General features: G+C 53.0%; 3 protein-coding genes across 6 annotated transcripts in view; 1 reads left to right on the top strand and 2 right to left on the bottom strand.

Moving 5' to 3' along the window:
* LOC102936186 (butyrophilin-like protein 2) overlaps window positions 1–18,972 on the top strand; it is a 1,677,894-nt gene that overhangs the window by 1,195,748 nt on the left and 463,174 nt on the right.
* LOC114020220 (butyrophilin subfamily 1 member A1) overlaps window positions 1–18,972 on the bottom strand; it is a 1,361,724-nt gene that overhangs the window by 1,103,823 nt on the left and 238,929 nt on the right.
* LOC114018520 (E3 ubiquitin-protein ligase TRIM39-like) overlaps window positions 6,950–18,972 on the bottom strand; it is a 71,740-nt gene continuing 59,717 nt past the window's right edge. For 3 of the 4 annotated variants that reach the window (XM_043528165.1, XM_043528166.1, XM_037914885.2), the window contains exons 6-8: window positions 14,943–14,963; window positions 14,812–14,838; window positions 6,950–8,038 (exon numbers count right to left, since the gene is read on the bottom strand). In XM_043528165.1, coding sequence (XP_043384100.1) covers window positions 7,479–8,038; window positions 14,812–14,838; window positions 14,943–14,963 — 608 coding nt within the window. In that variant the 3' untranslated portion in view covers window positions 6,950–7,478. The remainder of the gene's footprint in view (window positions 8,039–14,811; window positions 14,839–14,942; window positions 14,964–18,972) is intronic. The other variant, XM_037914882.2, reaches the window with a different exon arrangement.

Here is an 18,972-nt window from a genome sequence, read left to right as displayed (position 1 = left end):
TGAGACACTGCTTGACTGAAATCCTATTTAGTTTGTAGAACTCAGACTGCAAATTTATTTTTATTTCTTGAGAAACCAACTTTGATCTCTACGCTTGCTACTTATGATCCCTTAAAAATAATCTTTCTGTAGCTAATAAATCTCTTTTATATTTTACCTAAAACAGTGTGTTTTGGTTGAAGTGCTTGGGAAATCTCAGGTCAGTTTACAAAGGCTAGTGTGTGTCCTCTCCACATCGAGGGAGGGGCGGACTGGGTGAAATGAACTGACACTGGCCAGGCTTCTGTGCAAGATGGTAAAGTTCTGGGGTGCAAGGCTGAGGAGCTGGGGGAATCAGCTGGTGCCTCTCTATTGTTGGTTCATGAGTTGCTCACAAAAGCATTCATGTAACTCGGTTGGGTGAGTCCCTGCCGGTGGATGGCGGAGTAAGGGCAGCACCTGCCAGTGGTTTGTAGCTTCTCATCAGCATCACAGTGTGAGGGGAAGCTCAGGTTGGTGGGACAGAGGGCTCAGCAGTCCCATAGTCTGGGGACCCCGTCACAGGGATTAACACGCCCAGCTGAGCGGTGGGAGACACACAGTTCAAATACTTCCTGGTAGGGAGGTGGGAGTGAACTTGGGTTCCCCATATTCCAGCTCAGGGCTTTAACCACTGGGCTTGAAATTATAAGGTGGGCACCACCACCTCTTCCATTGGACAGCTGTTTGAATGGGACCCAATCTGGTAGCCATGCTGGGAGGATCAGGTCTCACATGCAAGATCGGCAGCTGAATGCCAATCTTCCCCGGTCCATGACTCACTTGGGGGCTTAGGTGGGAGACGGGCCCCTCACGCTCCCAGAATGGGGTAGCGGCGTCTGGCCACATTATTTTTTTTCCAAGAAAATAGGCTCAGTCCAGTGAGAACAAGGGAGAAAAATTGCATTTCAAAATTAAGGGGAAAAGTTATCAAGACACCCTAGTTAATGTCTAGCTCTACCCACCATTGCCAGGGGATTCTAACCACACACTAACCCATAGAAAGCTTCCTACCAACACTACAGAAAGAAGGATTCTGCGTGGACTTCTCCTGAAGGTCAAAACAACAGACTGGACTTCTACACAGAGTGCTTCCGCCGACGTGCATGGGCTGAAATTGTGGAAAAGCAGCATCGCTTGCCCCATAACCTTAGCCGTATGGAACACGCCATCAACAGTCTCAGGAACAACTCTGACATTATAACCAAAAAGGCTGACAAAGGAGGTGCTGTCGTCATCATGAATAAGTCAGAATATGAACGAGAGGCTGTTAGAAAACTCTCTGACACCACATTCTACAGGCCATTACCCTCTGACCCCACTGAGGATTACCAAAAGAAACTACACCATCTGCTCAAGAAACTCCCTAAAGATGCACAGGAACAAATCTACACTGACACACCTCTTGAGCCCCGACCAGGGGTATTCTATCTGCTACCCAAAATCCATAATCCTGGGAATCCTGGATGCCCCATCATCTCAGGCATTGGCACCCTGACAGCAGGATTGTTTGGCTCTGTAGACTCTCTCCTCAGGCCCTATGCTACCAACACTCCCAGCTATCTTTGAGACACTACTGACTTCCTGAGGAAACTACAATCCTTCGGTAATCTTCCAGAAAACACCATCCTAGCCACTATGGATGTAGAAGCCCTCTACACCAACATTCCACACACAGATGGACTACAAGCCATCAGGAATAGGATCCCTGATACTATCACGGCAAACCTGATGGCTGAATTTTGTGACTTTGTCCTCACCCACAACTATTTCAGATTTGGGGACAATTTATACCTTCAAGTCAGCGGGATTGCTATGGGTACCCGCACGGCCCCACAGTATGCCCACATTTTTATGGCTGACTTAGAACAACGCTTCCTCAGCTTTCGTCGCCTAACGCCCCTACTCCACTTGTGCTACATTGATGACATCTTCATCATCTGGACCCATGGGAAGGAGGTCCTTGAGGAATTCCACCAGGATTTCAACAATTTCCACCCCACCATCAACCTCAGCATGGACCAGTCCACACAAGAGATCCACTTTCTAGACACTACAGTGCTAATAAGTGATGGTCACATAAACACCACCCTACTGACTGCTAGACTTACCTACATGCCTCCAGCTTTCATCCAGACCCAATCACATGATCCATTTTTTACAGCCAAGCTCTAAGATACAACCGCATTTTCTCCAATCCCTCAGACAGAGACAAACACCTACAGGATCTCTATCAAGCATTCCTAAAACTACAATACTCACCTTTTGAAGTGAAGAAACAGATTGACAGAGCCAGAAGGGTACCCAGAAGTCACATACTACAAGACAGGCCCAACAAAGAAAGTAACAGAACACCACCAGCCGTCACCTACAGCCCGCAGCTAAAACCTCTCCATCAGTGATCTGCAACCTATCCTGAAGGACGATCCCTCACTCTCACAGACTTTGGGAGACAGGCCAGTCCTCACTTACAGACAGCCCCGCAGCCTAAAGCAAATACTCACCAGCAACTACACACCACACAACAAAAACACTAACCCAGGAACCAAACCCTGCAACACACCCCGGTGCTAACTCTGTCCACATATCTATTCAAGGGACACCATTATAGGACCTAACCACAGCAGCCACACCATCAAGGGCTTGTTCACCTGCACATCTACCAATGTGATATATGCCATCACGTGCCAGCAATGCCCCTCGGCCATGTACATTGGCCAAACCAGACAGCCTCTGTGCAAAAGAATAAATGGACACAAATCTGACATCAGGAATTATAACATTCAAAAACCGGTAGGAGAACACTTCAAACTCCCTGGTCACTCAATAACAGACCTAAAAGTGGCAATTCTTCAACAAAAAAACTTCCAAAACAGACTCCAACGTGAAACTGCAGAACTGGAATTAATTTGCAAACTGGACACCGTCACATTAGGCCTGAATAAAGACTGAATTAGAGCTGGTTGGGTCCTTACAAAACCTGAACCTAATTTCCCCCTATTTTCCCCTCACACTTTCTTGTCAACTGTTTGAAATGGGCCACTCTCATTAACACTACAAAAGTTATTTTTTCTCCCTTTGTATCCTACTGTTAGTTGAATTGTCTCGTTAGACTGACCTCACACTTGGCAGGCAACTCCCATCTTTTCATGTATTTATACCTGCTCCTGTATTTTTCACTCTGTGCATCTAATGAAGTGGGTTCTAGCCCAGGAAGGTTATGCTCAAATAAATTTGTTAGTCTCTAAGGTGCCACAAGGACTCCTCATTGTTTTTGCTGATACAGACTAACACGGCTACCACTCTGAAACCTCCCCTCCCTCATCGTTTGTGATCCTGTGGGATGACGACCTTTGGCAACAGCAGCAGAAAGGTGCAGGTGGCGAGCAGGGGGTACAAAGGGTAAGAGTTTATTGAGCTGCAGAGGGGAGCCTCTGAGGTCAGAGTCTCCTTTTTTATTGCACATCATTGAACTATTATCTGAAAGACGGGCCCTGAGTCAGGGTATCAGCAACGCTGAGCCTGTGTGCCCCAGAACACACTGACAGGGAACAGTCATTAAACACCCCGCTGCCTGTGCGGACCGAGCTCAGGAGATCTGAGACGCTTCAGGTGCAGCTCTGAAGGGAGTTCCAGGGTAAGGTGCATAATTCCCTGCTCTGCTACAGACTCCCTGTGTGGCCTTAGGCAAGTTACTTAGGCCCAGAGTTTCCAAGGTGTTTTGAGGTCTATGATGCAAATAGGTGTCTAGTGGAATTTTCAGAGATGCCTGGGCACTTAGCTTCCAATGGGAGTTAGGCACCTAGGTGCTTTTGAAAATCCCACTAGATGCCTAACTACATCTTTAGGTGACTACAGACCTCCCAGACTTTGCCCCTTAGTCTCTGTGCCAGATTTGCAAAGCTATTTAGGCTCCTAAAGATGCAGACTGGAGCCTAGTGGGACTTTCAAAAGTGCCTGCGTGAGTTAGGTGCCTGACTCCCCATGAATTCCCTTTAGCTCCTGCCCCTTCTGCATTCATCCCATGCATATTCCATCGACGACACTTGCTGGCAGGAATGTCCATGCAAACAAAGGATTTCTACTAAATGTTATAAAATATTCCTGGGAAGCAATGTCTGAACATTTAGGCCCTGACCCAACAAGGTCCTTAAGTACGTGTAAGAATATCAACTTTATTCATACTCTTTTGAATACGGAAACAACCCAGCACTCTTGGATCCCCAAAAGCAAATACTTTCTAAAATTAAAACAAAATGTCGCCCCTTCTTTTGCGATGTTCTTCAGGAGGCAGCAAACACTTTTCGTCGTTGTCCAGTGGGGGATGGGGCTGCCCCTTGCCCAGCCTGGGGCAGGAGTGGTAACTGCAGAGGGGGAGGGAGGGCAGGGTGTCACGACACTCACCCAAGCCCCAGCTGCTCAGGTCCAGCAAGCCCCGTCGCCTCCCTTGTGGTGGGTGACGGGGGGGGGGGGGGGGGGCTGCTGTCACGTGTGCACCTCCTCCCCTGCTGCTGCCCCTCACCATAGCATCACTGGGGGTGGGGGATGGGGCATCTCCTTGCCAACCGTGGGGCAGGAGGGGTGACTGCGGGCGGGGGCATGAGTCCAGCACAGACCCATGCCCCAGCTGCTCAGGTCCAGACTCCAGGAAGCCTCCTCTGAGTTGGAGTCGTCTCCCAGTAGGTGCCGGGGGGGGCTGCCATCACATGTGCACCTCCTCCTCTCCCCCCTCCGCAGGCGCAGCGGCCACCTCAGCCTGCCGCCCGCGCCGGTCTCTGTGTTGTAGCCAGCAGTGGCCGGTGAGGGAGCACTGCGCGGAGCAGCTGGCGGGGCTGGGGGCGCTCCACGGGAGGCCCATGGGGGCAGCAGGTGGGGCCGGGGCAGAGACCCGGCCCCAAACATTGGTGGACCCAGACTCCCGGGCCCTGAATATTGCTGGAGCACGAGCACCACGGGCCCATATAACTCGCCAACCCTGCAAGGTGTATTTATGCAAGTTCTCAGTTGCAGAAATTTGTCCTGTATTTATTTACTTCAGAAAAACATGGAAAGTTAGATTCTGACTGTGTGGAGACATCAACTATTACAGAAACCACATTATAATGTTTACTTTGCTTACTATAGATGGGATTATAATAAAAATGTCATAGGAAAGATCCAAATGAGAACTCTAGCCTGTGTTCTTGCACATAGGTTGTTAAAACCTGGGAATTGCTGAGAGCAGATTTAATCAGTCGATATCCAGTATCCCAGAAGCGATACCAGTATGTACTGACAGCTACAGATGATTTTTCAAAATAGGTAGAAGAATTTCCACTTAGAACTTTGAAAGCACATGAGTGGAGAAGAAGACATGTGAAATTATATATTAACATGGCTGTCCAGAGCAGATACTGGCAGATCTAGGTTCTGAATTGAATAACGAGGTAACAGTTTACATTTGGTGATATTTTCACTGTATGGTCAATTACCTAATCATGTCTGGGTGACACAGAGCTTCAGCAGCCCATGCCACCTAGACAGCAGCAGACTTGATAAAAACACAGATGAATCCATCACAAGATAATGTTAGGGTATTTATTTTCAAATAATCAACATATGTTTAGGGCACTCTGACAAGGATGGCGTATTATGAATAAATCTTCAAAATTGAATGATTACATTGATAATGTTCATAACGCATCATGTTTAAAACAAAAAGTAGTCCTAGCAATGCCGTGTGATGTGCCTCCCCTCACACTCTGCTCAGCCAGCTCTTCAAGAAATTAAGTTCAATCGCTAATATCAAGGAATTGGACCAATCGGTCACTGTTTGTACAGAGCATTCCAGAAGGTGGTGGACAGAATGCAGAGGAATGGTGATGAATTTCCTGGAGCAACTTTCTTTTCTTTGTACTCTAAACCTCACATGACAACAAAAATAGCACCCTTTCGACTGATTTATGGCCGAGAAGAAAGGTCTCCCAAGAAAGCGTCACCAAATTTCATGTTATCTGTCATTAAGCGCCAGCATCTTTACTACAATTAAGTTAATTTGTGATGATTCAGTAAAGGAATACAACCCCTTCTCTATTTCTGTATCAAACTACATTTATTGTGTCCTTGTAACCAAGAACATGGAAAGCCTGGCAGTACTTTGAAATCAACAGTGGACACTGACAGTACATTCCCTGCAAATAATATTTCTAAAGAAAAATAAACCAAAAAAATGAGATTGTAGAAGACGTTTTTGTATATCGCAGGGGTAGGCAACCTATGGCACGTGTGCCAAAGGCGGCACGCGAGCTGATTTTCAGTGGCACTCACACTGCCCAGGTCCTGGCCACCGGTCTGGGGCGCTCTGCATTTTAATTTAATTGTAAATGAAGCTTCTTAAACATTTTAAAAACCTTATTTACTTTACATACAACAATAGTTTAGTTATATATTATTGACTTATAGAAAGAGACCTCCTAAAAACGTTAAAATGTATGACTGGCACGCAAAACCTTACATTAGAGTGACTAAATGAAGACTCGGCACACCACTTCTGAATGGTTGCCGACCCCTGCTATATAAGAATACAGCATTTGAGGTTGGTGACCGTGTTTTGTGAGAAAAAGCAAGGAAGGGTCAAATATTGATTATCGATTATATGCAGCTAGAAAGTGAATTAATGCTGACAGAACTTCAAAGAATATTATATAATCTTGTATGAGTTAATTTAAATATATTGCTTCATTAATTCTATCATTTTTAAGCTATTAATTTTCAAAGGGGTAGTGCAGGAGGTGGGTGTATGTGCCCTGCCTTCCAGAGAGAACCAGTCAAGACAATAAAGAGGGCGGGGGGAGGGGGGGAGAGAGAAAGAGAGCAGCTGCACATGTGTGTAGTTGTGATGTTTACGACACACGTACATTGTAACTGAACAACCCCATCTGACAATTTAATTGTTTATTTTGTGAAGATAAATATTTTGGATTTCTTGAAATTCCACAGTTGAAATACAAATGATGTTACTGAGAAAAGTTAAACTTCAACATAGATTTGAGGGAAGAATCAAAAATAAATGTAAATAATTCCATTTCTAAAAATATGTTTAGATGCTTGTTTCTGAAATTATGTTGAAATGTAAATTGAAATATTTTTGTATTTACACCTTGTTACAATAATATTTTCTAAATTAGAATAATCTTTTTTCTTTCCTATTTTACCTTGAGATTTCACAGGGGTAGAAAATTCTGGCAGGAGTGAATGACCCCATCCCCCACCATCTGCTACCCCGGGGCAGGGGACGGGGCAAGGTGAGGGCTGGGGGTTGCCAGGTGTCCGGTTATTTACTGGACCCTCCAGTGGAAAAGGGAAACTGGCAGTGTCCGGGCAGCACAAAAACTCCAGTAGCTGCAGTAACCAGCCCCCACCACAGGGGGGCGAGAGGAGCAGCAGCGCCGGGGGGGCCGGTCTGTGCCGCGGGGTCACTCTCAGGGACCGAGATTCCCCCCGGCCGGAGCCGGGACCGGGCAGATGATCAGGGGAGCCGCGTTTCTACCCCCAGCATTGAGACCAGGATAGAAATAAGGGCGGAGCGTCCCGGAGAAGGTGCCAGTGAAAGTGAAGAGACGGGACCCGTCAGTCACATTGTAAAACAAGACCTCGCCCGCCTCATAGTCCAGGAAAATCCCCACCCGGCAGGGCCGGACGCTTACGGGGAGGGGGGTCGGGGGGGAGGTGAGGGCCTCGTATCCCCCGTCCCACAGCCGCACGGTCCAGAATCCATCCTCAGGTGTGTGTGTGACCTTCCCCTTCCTGCTCACAGATTCCCTACAAACCCCCAGTTCCCAGCCTGTCTTGTCTCCCACCCCCACCTCCCAGTAACGCCTCCCACCCGCGAATCTTTCAGCGCCCAGGACAATGGGATATTTATCAAATCTCTCAGGCTTGTCGGGCAGATCCTGGCGTCTGTCTCCGCGTCTCACACGTTTCCGATCCTCAGACAGGACGAGGTCGGGATGAGCCGTATCTGGATCCAGAGTCACGTCCACTGGGGAGAGAGTCACAGAGTCAGGGCCGGGGGCAGGGGCTGGTCACTGGGATCAAAGGGAAATTAACCTGCATCCCCGTTAATCGCTGCGGGGGGGGTTGTTGCCTGAGGGGAGTCAGGGCCCCTCTGCCTGTGAGGAGACAATGTGGGGAAGGTGTCAGTGGGGGATGGGAGGGAAGAGGCTGATGCTGGGAGAGGAAAGGGGAGGGGCAGGTGACAGGAGCAGAGGGGGGAGGGGTAGAGGGGAGGGGCAGGCACAAGGGCAATGCGGGGACAAGGGAAGGGGCAGGCACCATAAGATCAGAGGGGGGTGAAGGGCAGGATCCCGGGGGCTGCAGGGGGTGGGGGGGGAGGGGTGGGCTCCATAGGAAAAGAAGGGGATGGACCCCAGGGGGCTGCGGGGGGCAAGGGAAGGGGTGGGCACCAGGGGGAAGAGGGGTGTGAGGGAATGGGGGAGCTCCAATGGGGAAGGGGAAATCAAGGGGAGGGTGAGCTGCCAGGGGGTAAGATGATGAGGAGTGGGGCAGGTGAAACCAAGGGGGAGCAAATGGGCAGGCACTGGTGCCGGGGAGCAGAATGGGGGGTGAGGGAGCAGGTGAGCAGAAGGGGGGCAGAGAGAGGGGTGTGGAGACGGGTAGGACCTAGGTGGGCAGAGGAGTGTGAAGGGAGATGTGGGCCCCAGGGGGGCAGAGGGAGGATGAAGGGAGGGGTGGGACCCAGAGATTAGGAGAGGGGGAGGGGAGGGGCGGGGCAGAGACCAGGGGTCCAAAGGGGGGGCGAGGGAAGGGACTTGCACCAGGTGGGCAGAGGGGACAAAGGAAATGGCAGGCACCAGAGAGGCAGATGGGGCAAGGGTAGAGCTGGGACTTGGGGCAGAGGAGGAGCTGGCACCAGGGGACTAGAGGGGTGGTGAGGGGTGCAGGTGTCATGGAGCCAGAGGGCAAGGGGAGGGGCAGAGGTGAGAAATAAAGAGAAGGTGGCATGGATGATGGTGGCAGAGGGGCGAGAGGAGAGTGAGGTCAGTGGAGCAGAGGGTGATGAGGGGGTAGGCACCAGGGAGGAAGGGGACAAGGGGAGGGTCAGGTGTTGGGGGGGCAGGGGGAAGGAGGGAAGGGGTCGGCACTAGAAGAGTGCGGGGGGTAAGGGAAAGGGTAGGTGCCAGGGGGATTGAGGGTGTTGAGCAGAAGGGCAGACACAGGGAGGGCAGAGGAGGGGAGGGAGAAGCACCAGGGGGCAGAGAGGGGCGAGGAGAGAGGCAGGGGCAGGTGGATAGAGGGAGGTGTTAGGAGATGGCATTGGGGAGAGGCAGGTGCCAGGGGGTCAGAGTGGGGCTGAGGAGGGGTGGGCACAGGGGGGTGAGGGAAGGTGTACGTGCCAGGGGTCAGAGCGGGTGGGGAGAGAGGCAGGTGCCAGGAGGGCTGAGGGGAGTAAGAAGGACAGAAGCCAGGACAGCAGAAGAGGGTGAGGGGTGGGACGGCCATCAGGGGGCAGAGGGGGTGAGGGAAGTGGCAGGCACCAGGGAAGCAGATGGGGGTGAGGGAAGGAGTGGGAGACATGGCAGCAGAGGAGGGAAAGGGGAGAGGTGGATGCCAGGACATAGCGGGGGTGTGAAGTGATGGGTGGGCTCCAGGGTGCAGAGGATGTTTGGGGGAGAGGGGAAGGTACCAGGAGGGCAGGGGGGGAAGGGAGGGGGGTTTCCGGTGGGGCAGAGGTGGGTGGAAGGCAAGGGCACATGCCAGGGAGGCAAAGTGGGGGACAGAGCGGCCTGGGGAAGCAGAAAGTGGGTGGGAAGAAGGGGAGGGACGAGGAGGAGGGGTCAGAATAGACGCAGGGTCCAGGTGGGCACAGGGGTGAGAAAAGGGTAAGGGAGGGGCAGGAGCCAGAGGGCTGAGGGAGAGGCAAGCCCCAGGGAATCTCTCTTGCTTTGGGGTCATGTGTGGTTGGTTTCTCGCTAAGAGCAGGTTGGTGCTGGTCCCACACACACTGGGGGTGCAGCCCTGCCCCAGGGGGCGCAGCTGGGACTCTCCATGCTGGCAGGCCCCACGGGCCCCACCTTCCAGCCAGGCAAACCCCACAGCCAGCTCCTCCCCTCTCCCCGCCCAGCCCGTCCGCCATGGGGCAGTGGTCTGGGTTGGGCTCACTGGGGCGGCAGTGCAATGAAGGATTCTGGGGGGTGTAAATGCGTACTAATAGGCTGTTGCTAATGAGGCCAGGGCAGTGGGGAGGGGAGGGGGCATTTCCCCACTTACTGCCCCCTCCATCTGGGGGAAGCTGCACCAGGCGCCATTCCCAGGTCACATCTGCACAGCAAGTCTGCCCTGGGGGTTTGCACTGGTGCAAGGAAACCCCGACAGACATGGCCTCAGACACTGGTGTGCCAGGGGCCGTAACCCCTCCCGTCACTGGGGTTATGGATCAATAATTACAGGGTGACTGGAGCAGGGGGGCTGGACTCTGGGTCTCCCAGGTCGGGGCCCGACACACTGGGCTGCAGAGTCAGTCTCGCTCCCACGCTCTGGCCCAGTGCCCAGGGCAGTGTTTAGACACAGGGGTACGTCATCAGACCCCCAGAGCCCAGCAGTTCAAACTCTAATGGCATCCCACGGGGGGATTGAACTGGGGGCTCCCCGCTGGGGGCCCAGCCATGGGGCTAAAGGCTGGAAGGGAAGCGGCGGCACCTTTCTGTTCATTGAAACTCGTCAGCAAACTCGACATAGATTTGCGAATAGTTTCTGTCGACCCGAAATATAATTTTGCAGCAAATAAACTATTTGTCCAAAACATTTCACCCAGCTTCACTGTAAACCTGTCTGAGCAACTGAGGAGCCCAAATCCCAGTGACCTGCAGTGAGTGACTATCAACATCCCCAGAAACGCAAAGTTACGGGCAGGTCAGACTCAGGACATCAGCTATGAAACACTCCAGGGCTGCTATTTAATTTGCCCTGGGTAAAAAAATTCCCCCTGAGCCCCTGATCTCGCCCCCAAAATCAGGCTGAAAATGGAGACCCCCACAAATCAGACCGAACTCTGCCCAGAGCAATGGTCCCATGGACGATGCTGGCGGCACAGACCCTCTGAAGCTGCACCTGGGCATCTCCCAGAGCAGAAAATGGTCACAGAGACCGTCCCAGAGCCCCAGGGGCTCCGGTGTCTCCATCTAACCACTGCGCCAGCCACCCCCCTCGCTCTCATTAACCAGCCCTGGATCAGACGCGCTGGGAACTGTCAGACCCAGACTCTGGACACACTCTGGGTTCATGTACACAGCCCGTGGCAGTGAGTCTCCGAATGGGGTGGACAGATTCAGGCTTGTGGGGCTCCCTCTTTGGCACTAAAAATAGCCACGTAGATGTTCAGGCTCAGGCTGGAGCTCAGGCTCTGAAGCCCAGCGTGGAGCCAGGTCTGCCCCTCACAGCGCAAGCGGGGAGATTGTCTGTGTCCACATCCCCTTCACCCCATTCCTGGGACAGGGAACAGCAGCCCCAGGGCCCCTCCCTTCACCCCCAGGGCAGGGGAGCGAGACCCCTTGGCCTTCTGGCAGTGGGGCCTCCCAGCACAGATTCCTGGGTCAGTGAGAAACTGTCTCCACCTGGAGAGCTCTGTGCACCCAGCAGATACACAGATGTGCCCGTGGATCAGGATCCGGGATGGTCCTCTCCCCAGGAGTGATGGAAGCTCCCGAAAAGTAGAGAGGCCACCGGTGCCTGAACCATGGCCCCGCCCTCCTGTGTGGGTCCATCTCCTGGAGCTCCTGCCCCCGCACCACCCCTTCTCCCCGAACCCCTGCCCTCACACAGCCCCTTCTCCCCGAGCCACGGCCCTCACACTGCCTCTTCTCAAGACGCCGCCCCCACACCGCCCCTTCTCCCCAAGACTCCAGCCCCGCACCGCCTCTTCCCCCCTAACACCCTGCCCCCATGGTCGCTCCTCTCTGCCCCCTCCCGCCTTCCATCGCTCTCCCTTACAGCCAGTAAAAAGTGGGAGACCTACCCATCCTATCAGTAAAAGTGATGGGGTCATGGTCTCCTGGCCCCTCTCTTCCAGTGCCATTTATTCCCCCCCCTCAACCCCGGGAGGAGCGGGGGCCTTGGGGCAGTGTCAGTGAGTGTCAGTGAGTTCAGTGCTGGGGGTACAAGTGGGGTTTACACCCCTCCTGCTGGAGCTCTGGGTATCGAGGGTACGAGGGTGTCACAGTGGCCATGTGAGCCCCGCACTGTCCTGCAAACATGGCTCAGCCCTGACACCTGCTGGAGTCTCTCCCTGGGGAGGAACCGTCCCTGCGGCCCCTTCAGGCCTTGGCCTCCCTGCGGAGGTGGCTGGTCAGGCTCCCGTTAACGAGAATTACGACACGGGCTCCTGTTCGCTGGGAGCCGGACTCTGAGCCTGGACTGGGATCGGTGACTGGGGAGTGAAAGGCCCCAGCTCCCTCACTACCCCCCGAGCCAGCCCAGCGCCCCCAGCCATTCAGTGCGATAACAGCGATGCTCACACCTGGTGACACCCCTGGTGCCCGCAGCGGGCAGGGCAAAGGCCTGTCCAAGGAACAATGGGTGCAAGCTGCAGCAAGGGAGACTGAGGCTCGAGATGAGGAAACACTTTCTAAGTCTCAGGGCAGTGAAGCTCTGGACCGGGTCCAAGGGAGGCTACGGGATCCCCGTCACTGGAGGTTTGTAAGAACAGACTGGACAAACCCCTGCCAGAGATGGTCTAGGCCCTGCCCCAGCACCAGGGGCTGGGCGAGGTGACCTCTCCAGGTCCCTTCCAGCCCTGCAGTGCCACGAGTCTAGGTTACAGCTGTTCCTGGGATGTGGTGTGTGGCACGTGGCAGAGTTAACACTGTTCGTGACTATAGCAGCTCAGCGTCCCTGCCAGGGGCCTGGGCTGGCAAGTGGCTGCCTGTACCCAGCTCAGCAGGGTGTTACTGGGCCATGTGGACAGGACCTAGGGTTGGCACCTGTCCATAGGGTTGCCAGGCCTCCGTCCTTCACCACAAACCGCTCATCCCCAGCCCCACCCCAGAGCCCGCACCCCTCCCTCACTCTGAACCACTCGGCCCCAGCCCGGAGCCCCTTCCTGCAACCCAAACCCCTCATCCCTGGCCCCACCCCAAAGCCTGCACCCCCAGCTGGAGTCCTCACCACCCCTGCACCCAACACCCTGCCCCAGCCCAGAGACCTCTCCCACACCCTGAACCCCTCATTTCTGGCCCCACCTGGAGCCCACACCCCCAGCCCAGAGCCCATACCCCCCCTGCACCCCAATCCTCTGCCCCATCTTGGAGCCCTCTCCTGTACCCCAAACCCCTCATCCGTGGCCCCATCCCAGAGTCCGCACCGCCAGCCGGAGCCTCATCCCCCTCCCACACCCCAAACCCCTGCCCCAGCCTGGTGAAAGTGAGTGAGGGTGGGGGAGAGTGAGCGACAGAGGGAGGGGGGATGGTGTGAGCGAGGACGGGGCCCCGGAGAGGGGGAAGGGCAGAACCTCAGAGCAGGGGCGTTCGGTTTTGTGAGATTAGAAAGTTGGCAACCCGACCTGTCCAGGTTTTCCCAGGATTGTCCCTTTGTCCATGTCACTCTCCTGGGAAATCTGTGAGTCTGCCCAGGACGTGACGAGTCCCAGGTGTGTCAGTGGCTGCAGTGGGGGAGCTGCGGGGTGACCGTGCCTACGCAAAGGGAGCTCTGGGTCCAGAGTGCCTGGGAGCTGCAGAGACGGGGCAGCTTGGAGCAGTGAGTGAGATCAGGAGCTCAGGGCCAGCAGGGCCCAGTCACCCCTGTGCAGGTACCGGCTGCGGGGGTCACTGCCGGGGGCAGCGGGGTAGATCTGGCGCCATGTCCTGCTCGGTGAGGTTGGTACTTGGGGCAGTCCAGGAGCAGGAGCCTGTGGTGGCTGGTGCCCTCTCCCGGGATTCGGATGGGGAGACGGTGCCCGGGTGAGGGGACAGGTGATGTCCATGAAGCAGGCAGATTTCCTGTTTTGTTGGACCTCAGAGGTGGTGACCCGAACATGACCCCCAGCGGTGTTTGTGTAACTGCCCTGGATGCCCCCCTCCCTCCCAGCTCTGTGTGGTAGGATACCCCGGAGTGCATGGACCCTGGGCCAGTGGGGCTGCAATGTGTGTGGCCCCTGGGCTCTCTGATCCCTGCTGGAGCGGCCCCGACTCCCCCAGCAGGCACCAGGGCACACACAGGGTCAGGCAGGAGGCTGGGAGCAAACACACACACAGCTCAGCCACGGCTGTGAGGCAGAAAAGCTGCCACGTGGGCACAATTTGTTGTAACTGGGTCAGGGGAGTGTCACAAGCTGGTTATAAAAACCTGTCTGCCCTGGCAGTGGGGACAGGGCCTTCCTCCCCCCAAATCCAGGGGGACACTGAACAGCTCCTGTATGGTCCTGTTACTCTAGAAGGAAATTGTAGGCTAAAGCCTGGTCTGAGCATAGAAACCCTGCTGCTGGGAAGAGAGAGCTGAGCAGTTCAATGCAAATGATGGACAGATAAGAAAGTCTGTTCTGCAGATTCCAGGTACTGCCCTGGAAAGGTGACACCAGGGAGCAGTATTCCCTCACCAATCAGCCCTTTCCCAAAGGCGGCATGTCCCTGCTCTGCAATAAACCTGGGGTGTCACCTGCCCCTTTCCATCTGCCCCCAGTGACATTGCTTTCTCGAGCCTATTCAATGTCCTAGGAAAATGCTCTGTGCAGGGAAAGGAGCAGAGAGTTCCCGGGGGAGGTGGGTCTAACCATGGATAAAATATCAGCACTATGTACAGTACCTGCGTAGAGCTGGGCAGTTCTCCACCCTGCAACCAAACACAGAGAGAGGGGTGAGAACTCCCCTGATCACCGACACGCTGAGCAGGAGACAATGTGAGACAAGGGTGATACTGGGGGGAATGGAACTTACTGAGCTGAGCCTGGGGTTTGCCTAAAAATAAAACAAAGAGAAATGAGTCAATACCACATAAAGTGACCAGATGTCCCGATTTTATAGGGACAGTCCCGATATTTGGGGCTTTTTCTTATATAGGTGCCTATTAGTCCCCCATCCCCTATCCCGATTTTTCACACTTGCTGTCTGGTAACCCTCATATCACATTATCTTGCAGAAGAGAAGTGAGTCAAAAAGACTTCAAAGCAGGGAAGTTAAAATCCTTGGACTCAACCTGGAAGATACGTCAGCAACCAGAGCCTGGCACTGCCTGAGCAGCAAAGGAATTAGCAAGGGGAGAAATATTGTAACCCCACCCGGCCAGGCACAAGAGGTTGTTAGAGCCAAACAGGGACCCCTCAGCAAGTGGAAATATTAACCCTGTGAAGCCAGTAGAAAGGAGCATACAGTACATCGGGTGAAGTGCATGATGGGAATTAGGAGGCTAAAATGGAATTAGGAGAGTGAATGTCCAGTGATATAAAACAAAGACCAGGGAATTATTTCAGTCCATCAGAATCAGGAAGCCTGTGAGAGAATCGATGGGTTCCCTGGATCCACAGCGGGGAAAGGGAGCAATTGGGAAGGGTAGGGACAGTGCTGAGAGACTGACTGGTTTCTTTGCCTCAGTTTTTGCCACAGAGACTGTTGGGGAGAGACCTGCCCTGGAGCTGCTCTGTTCATGAAATGAATGTCAGGGATTGAGGTGTGAAGACGAGATATTGGAACAACTGGTAAGTTAAAGAGCCAGGAGCCACCAAGAGCAGCGTGGATCCCTGCCAGGCGGCAAACGCCCAGGAGTTCTGAAATGACGTCAGAGCGATATGGCTGAGCTGCTGACAATAATACGCATCTCATTAAAATCAGCTACTGTTCTGGAGATTCAGAGGGTTGGGAATGTTGTACCCAGCTTTAAAAATTTGGCAGGCATAGTTTTGAGAATTACAGCCCAGTGAGCCTTACCTCAGTGCCTATGTAAGGGGACTCTTACTAACACTCAGTGAGGGTTTTTGGTTGGCTAGCTCCCTGGTACTAAAAGAAAGGGGAAGGGTCGATGGGAAATCAGGACCATGAGACTGACAGTCCCCAGGAACAATGGGGAGAGGCCAATGGTCCAGATCAGCCTGGTTGACAGGGTGGGCAGGCTAAGCAGGGAGTCAGGAGGCCCGGGTGGGTTCCATCCTCCATGTGAGCTGGAATTGCCTGGGTCAGGCAGAGTGGGGCACCAGAGAGGAACTTGCCCAACAAATACAGGTCCTGACGGAATGGATAGCTGAGCTGCAAAGCACCGTTGACCGAGTTAAGACTTCCAGGAATAAGGAGCCTCAAACTGTTGCAATTGAGAAGCCTGCGCTTAGAGCCACCATCCCACCCAGGCAAAGGGGGAAAGGTCAATTCTTCTGCTACCAATGTGGTCAGGATGGACACAGTGCTGCCAAGTGCCGTAATGAAGAAAACCCCTCCTTAGTGTATGGAAAGCTGAGGATCAGTTGGGAGAGATCCGGTAGCTGCCAGAAGGCCTGGGAACGGGGACCCCCCAGGTCTGCAGGATTTGAAGATTCCCCCAGAAAAGACTGTCCAGCTGGGATCCCCGCAGGATTGATAGGGCCTCGAGCAGAGGTCACAGTGAGGATTGAAGGGGCGGAGTGTAAAGCAGTGCTTGACACTGGATCTCAAGTGACTATTATATTTCAGTCATTCTACCAACAGATGCTTAGGCACCTGCCTATACAGCCACTGACCGGCCTTGGCCTGTGTGGCCTCAGCATGGATGAATACCCCTACCAAGGGTATGTCATAGTGCACCTGGAATTCCCAGAGGAGGTTGCTGGGGTAAGAGAAGAGGTAGACACAGCTGCCTTAATATACCTGACCCTAAAGGGACTTCTGATGTGTCTGTGCTGATAGGGACCAACTCCAGTCTCTTCAAGGTACTCGCGGATTACTGCAGAAGGCGGGCTGGGGACCAGTACCTGAATACCCTGATGATCCATACGCTTTGTGCTGAAGCCTATAGGAAAATTGAGAGCGCTAAAAGGGACACATCTGAGCTACCGCTTGGGGCACTGAAGTACGCTGGCACGACCCCCTTAGTAGTGCCTGCAAGGACGGAGCAAGAAGTGCTTGTCATGAGTACCTGTCTGAAAGGCAGTAAACGGACGTTAGCAATGATAGAGCAGCCGATGGGAGGAGAGCTCCCTGAAGGAGTGCTGGTCCCCAGTGGAGTCATAACTCTACCTGCTGAAGCCCAGGAAAGCGTGACTATACTGATTGCTAATGAAACGAGTCGTGATGTTGTTGTGAAGCAAGGACAAAAGATAGCAGACCTCTTTGAGCCTGAGTCGATTGTAAAACCCCAGTGTGAAACTCAAGTTCCGACAATAGACCCAGCAAAGTTTGACTTTGGAGATTCACCAGTGTCCGGGGAGTGGAAAGATCGCCTGAGGAAGAAACTTTGTGAAAGATCCAAGGTGTTCTCACTGCATGAGTGGGATGTGGGATGTGCAAAAGGAGTAGAACACAATATTAGACTACATGACTCTCAACCTTTCAGGGAGAGATCTAGGAAGATTGCTCTCTCTGAGATGGAAGATGTGTGACATCATCTTCAGGAGCTGGCTGCGAATGGCATCATTACAGAGTCCCGCAGCCCATACGCCTCACCCATTTTGGTAGTCCATAAAAAGAATGGGAAAATCCGGATGTGTATTGATTACCGCACCCTAAACAGCCGTACTGTGGTTGACCAGTACACTATGCCTCGAGTCCAAGATGCCTTAGACTGTTTGCTGGGAAGCCAGTGGTTCTCTGTGTTGGATCTTTGAAGTGGATACTACCAGATCCCTCTGGGAGAAGAAGATAAGGAGAAGACAGCCTTCATCTGCCCATTAGGGTTTTATCAGTTCGAACGCATGCCCCAAGGGATTTCTGGAGCACCTGCCACCTTTCAACGTCTCATGGAGAAAGTTGTGGGAGACATGAATTTACTGCAAGTGTTAGTTTATTTGGATGACCTGATTGTGTTTGGAAGAACCTTAGAGGAGCATGAAGAAAGACTTCTTAAAGTGCTTGATAGGTTGGAGGATTATGGTCTGAAGCTTTCAATTGACAAATGCCAGTTCTGCAGAACCTCCGTGAAGTATGTGGGTCACATCGTGTCCCAAGAGGGTGTGAGTACTGATCCCGATAAAATAGAAGCACTCACTACATGGTCATGTCCAGGTAACTACAGAGAACTCAAGACCTTTCTTGGATTTAGTGGCTACTACCGCAGATTTGTGAAAAACTATGCTACGATTGTAAAGCCTCTGACTGATCTTACCAGGGAACACCAGTCCAGCAAGAACAAATCTAAGACCAAGAATAAGGGGAGGTCTCCAAAGCCTCCTGTGCGGAGACACTATGTCCCCTTCGAACCATTTGGGTCACGGTGGGATGAGAGATGTGAAAGGGCTTTTCGAGAAATCATTACATGCCTAACTCATGCTCCAGTCCTAGTTTTTGCTGACCCAAGCAAACCATTTATCCTGCATACTGATGCCAGTTTGGAGGGTCTGGGAGCAGTCCTGTACCAGGAAGTGGAAGGCAAATGTAAACCTGTAGCCTTCCTGCAGCCGAGGATTATCTGATAGTGAAACTCGCTATCCCACCCACAAGCTGGAATTCTTGGCCTTGAAATGGGCCATCACTGAGAAATTTCGAGACTACTTGTATGGTGCTCAGTTCCAGGTGTGGACAGACAACAATCCACTGACTTATGTGTTAACAAGTGCTAAGCTGGATGCTACAGGGCAGAGATGGGTGGCCGCCTTGGCTAGCTATGAGTTCAGCATTGAATACCGATCAGGGAGAAGCAATGTAGATGCAGATGCCTTGTCCAGGCGTCTGCAGGTACCAGAAGTTGCTGTGATACCCATGGATGGAGTGAGAGCTATTTGCAGTGTGAGTCGCCGAGAGCCAGAGGCCCGTGAGAGCCTTCAGGGATGTGTTGCAGAAGCTTTGGGCC

Source organism: Chelonia mydas, chromosome 14, assembly GCF_015237465.2.
Source record: "Chelonia mydas isolate rCheMyd1 chromosome 14, rCheMyd1.pri.v2, whole genome shotgun sequence".
Classification (NCBI taxonomy): Eukaryota; Metazoa; Chordata; order Testudines; family Cheloniidae; genus Chelonia; species Chelonia mydas.
Note: the sequence above shows the minus strand (reverse complement) of the source record. Positions and strands in the feature narration are given on the sequence as shown.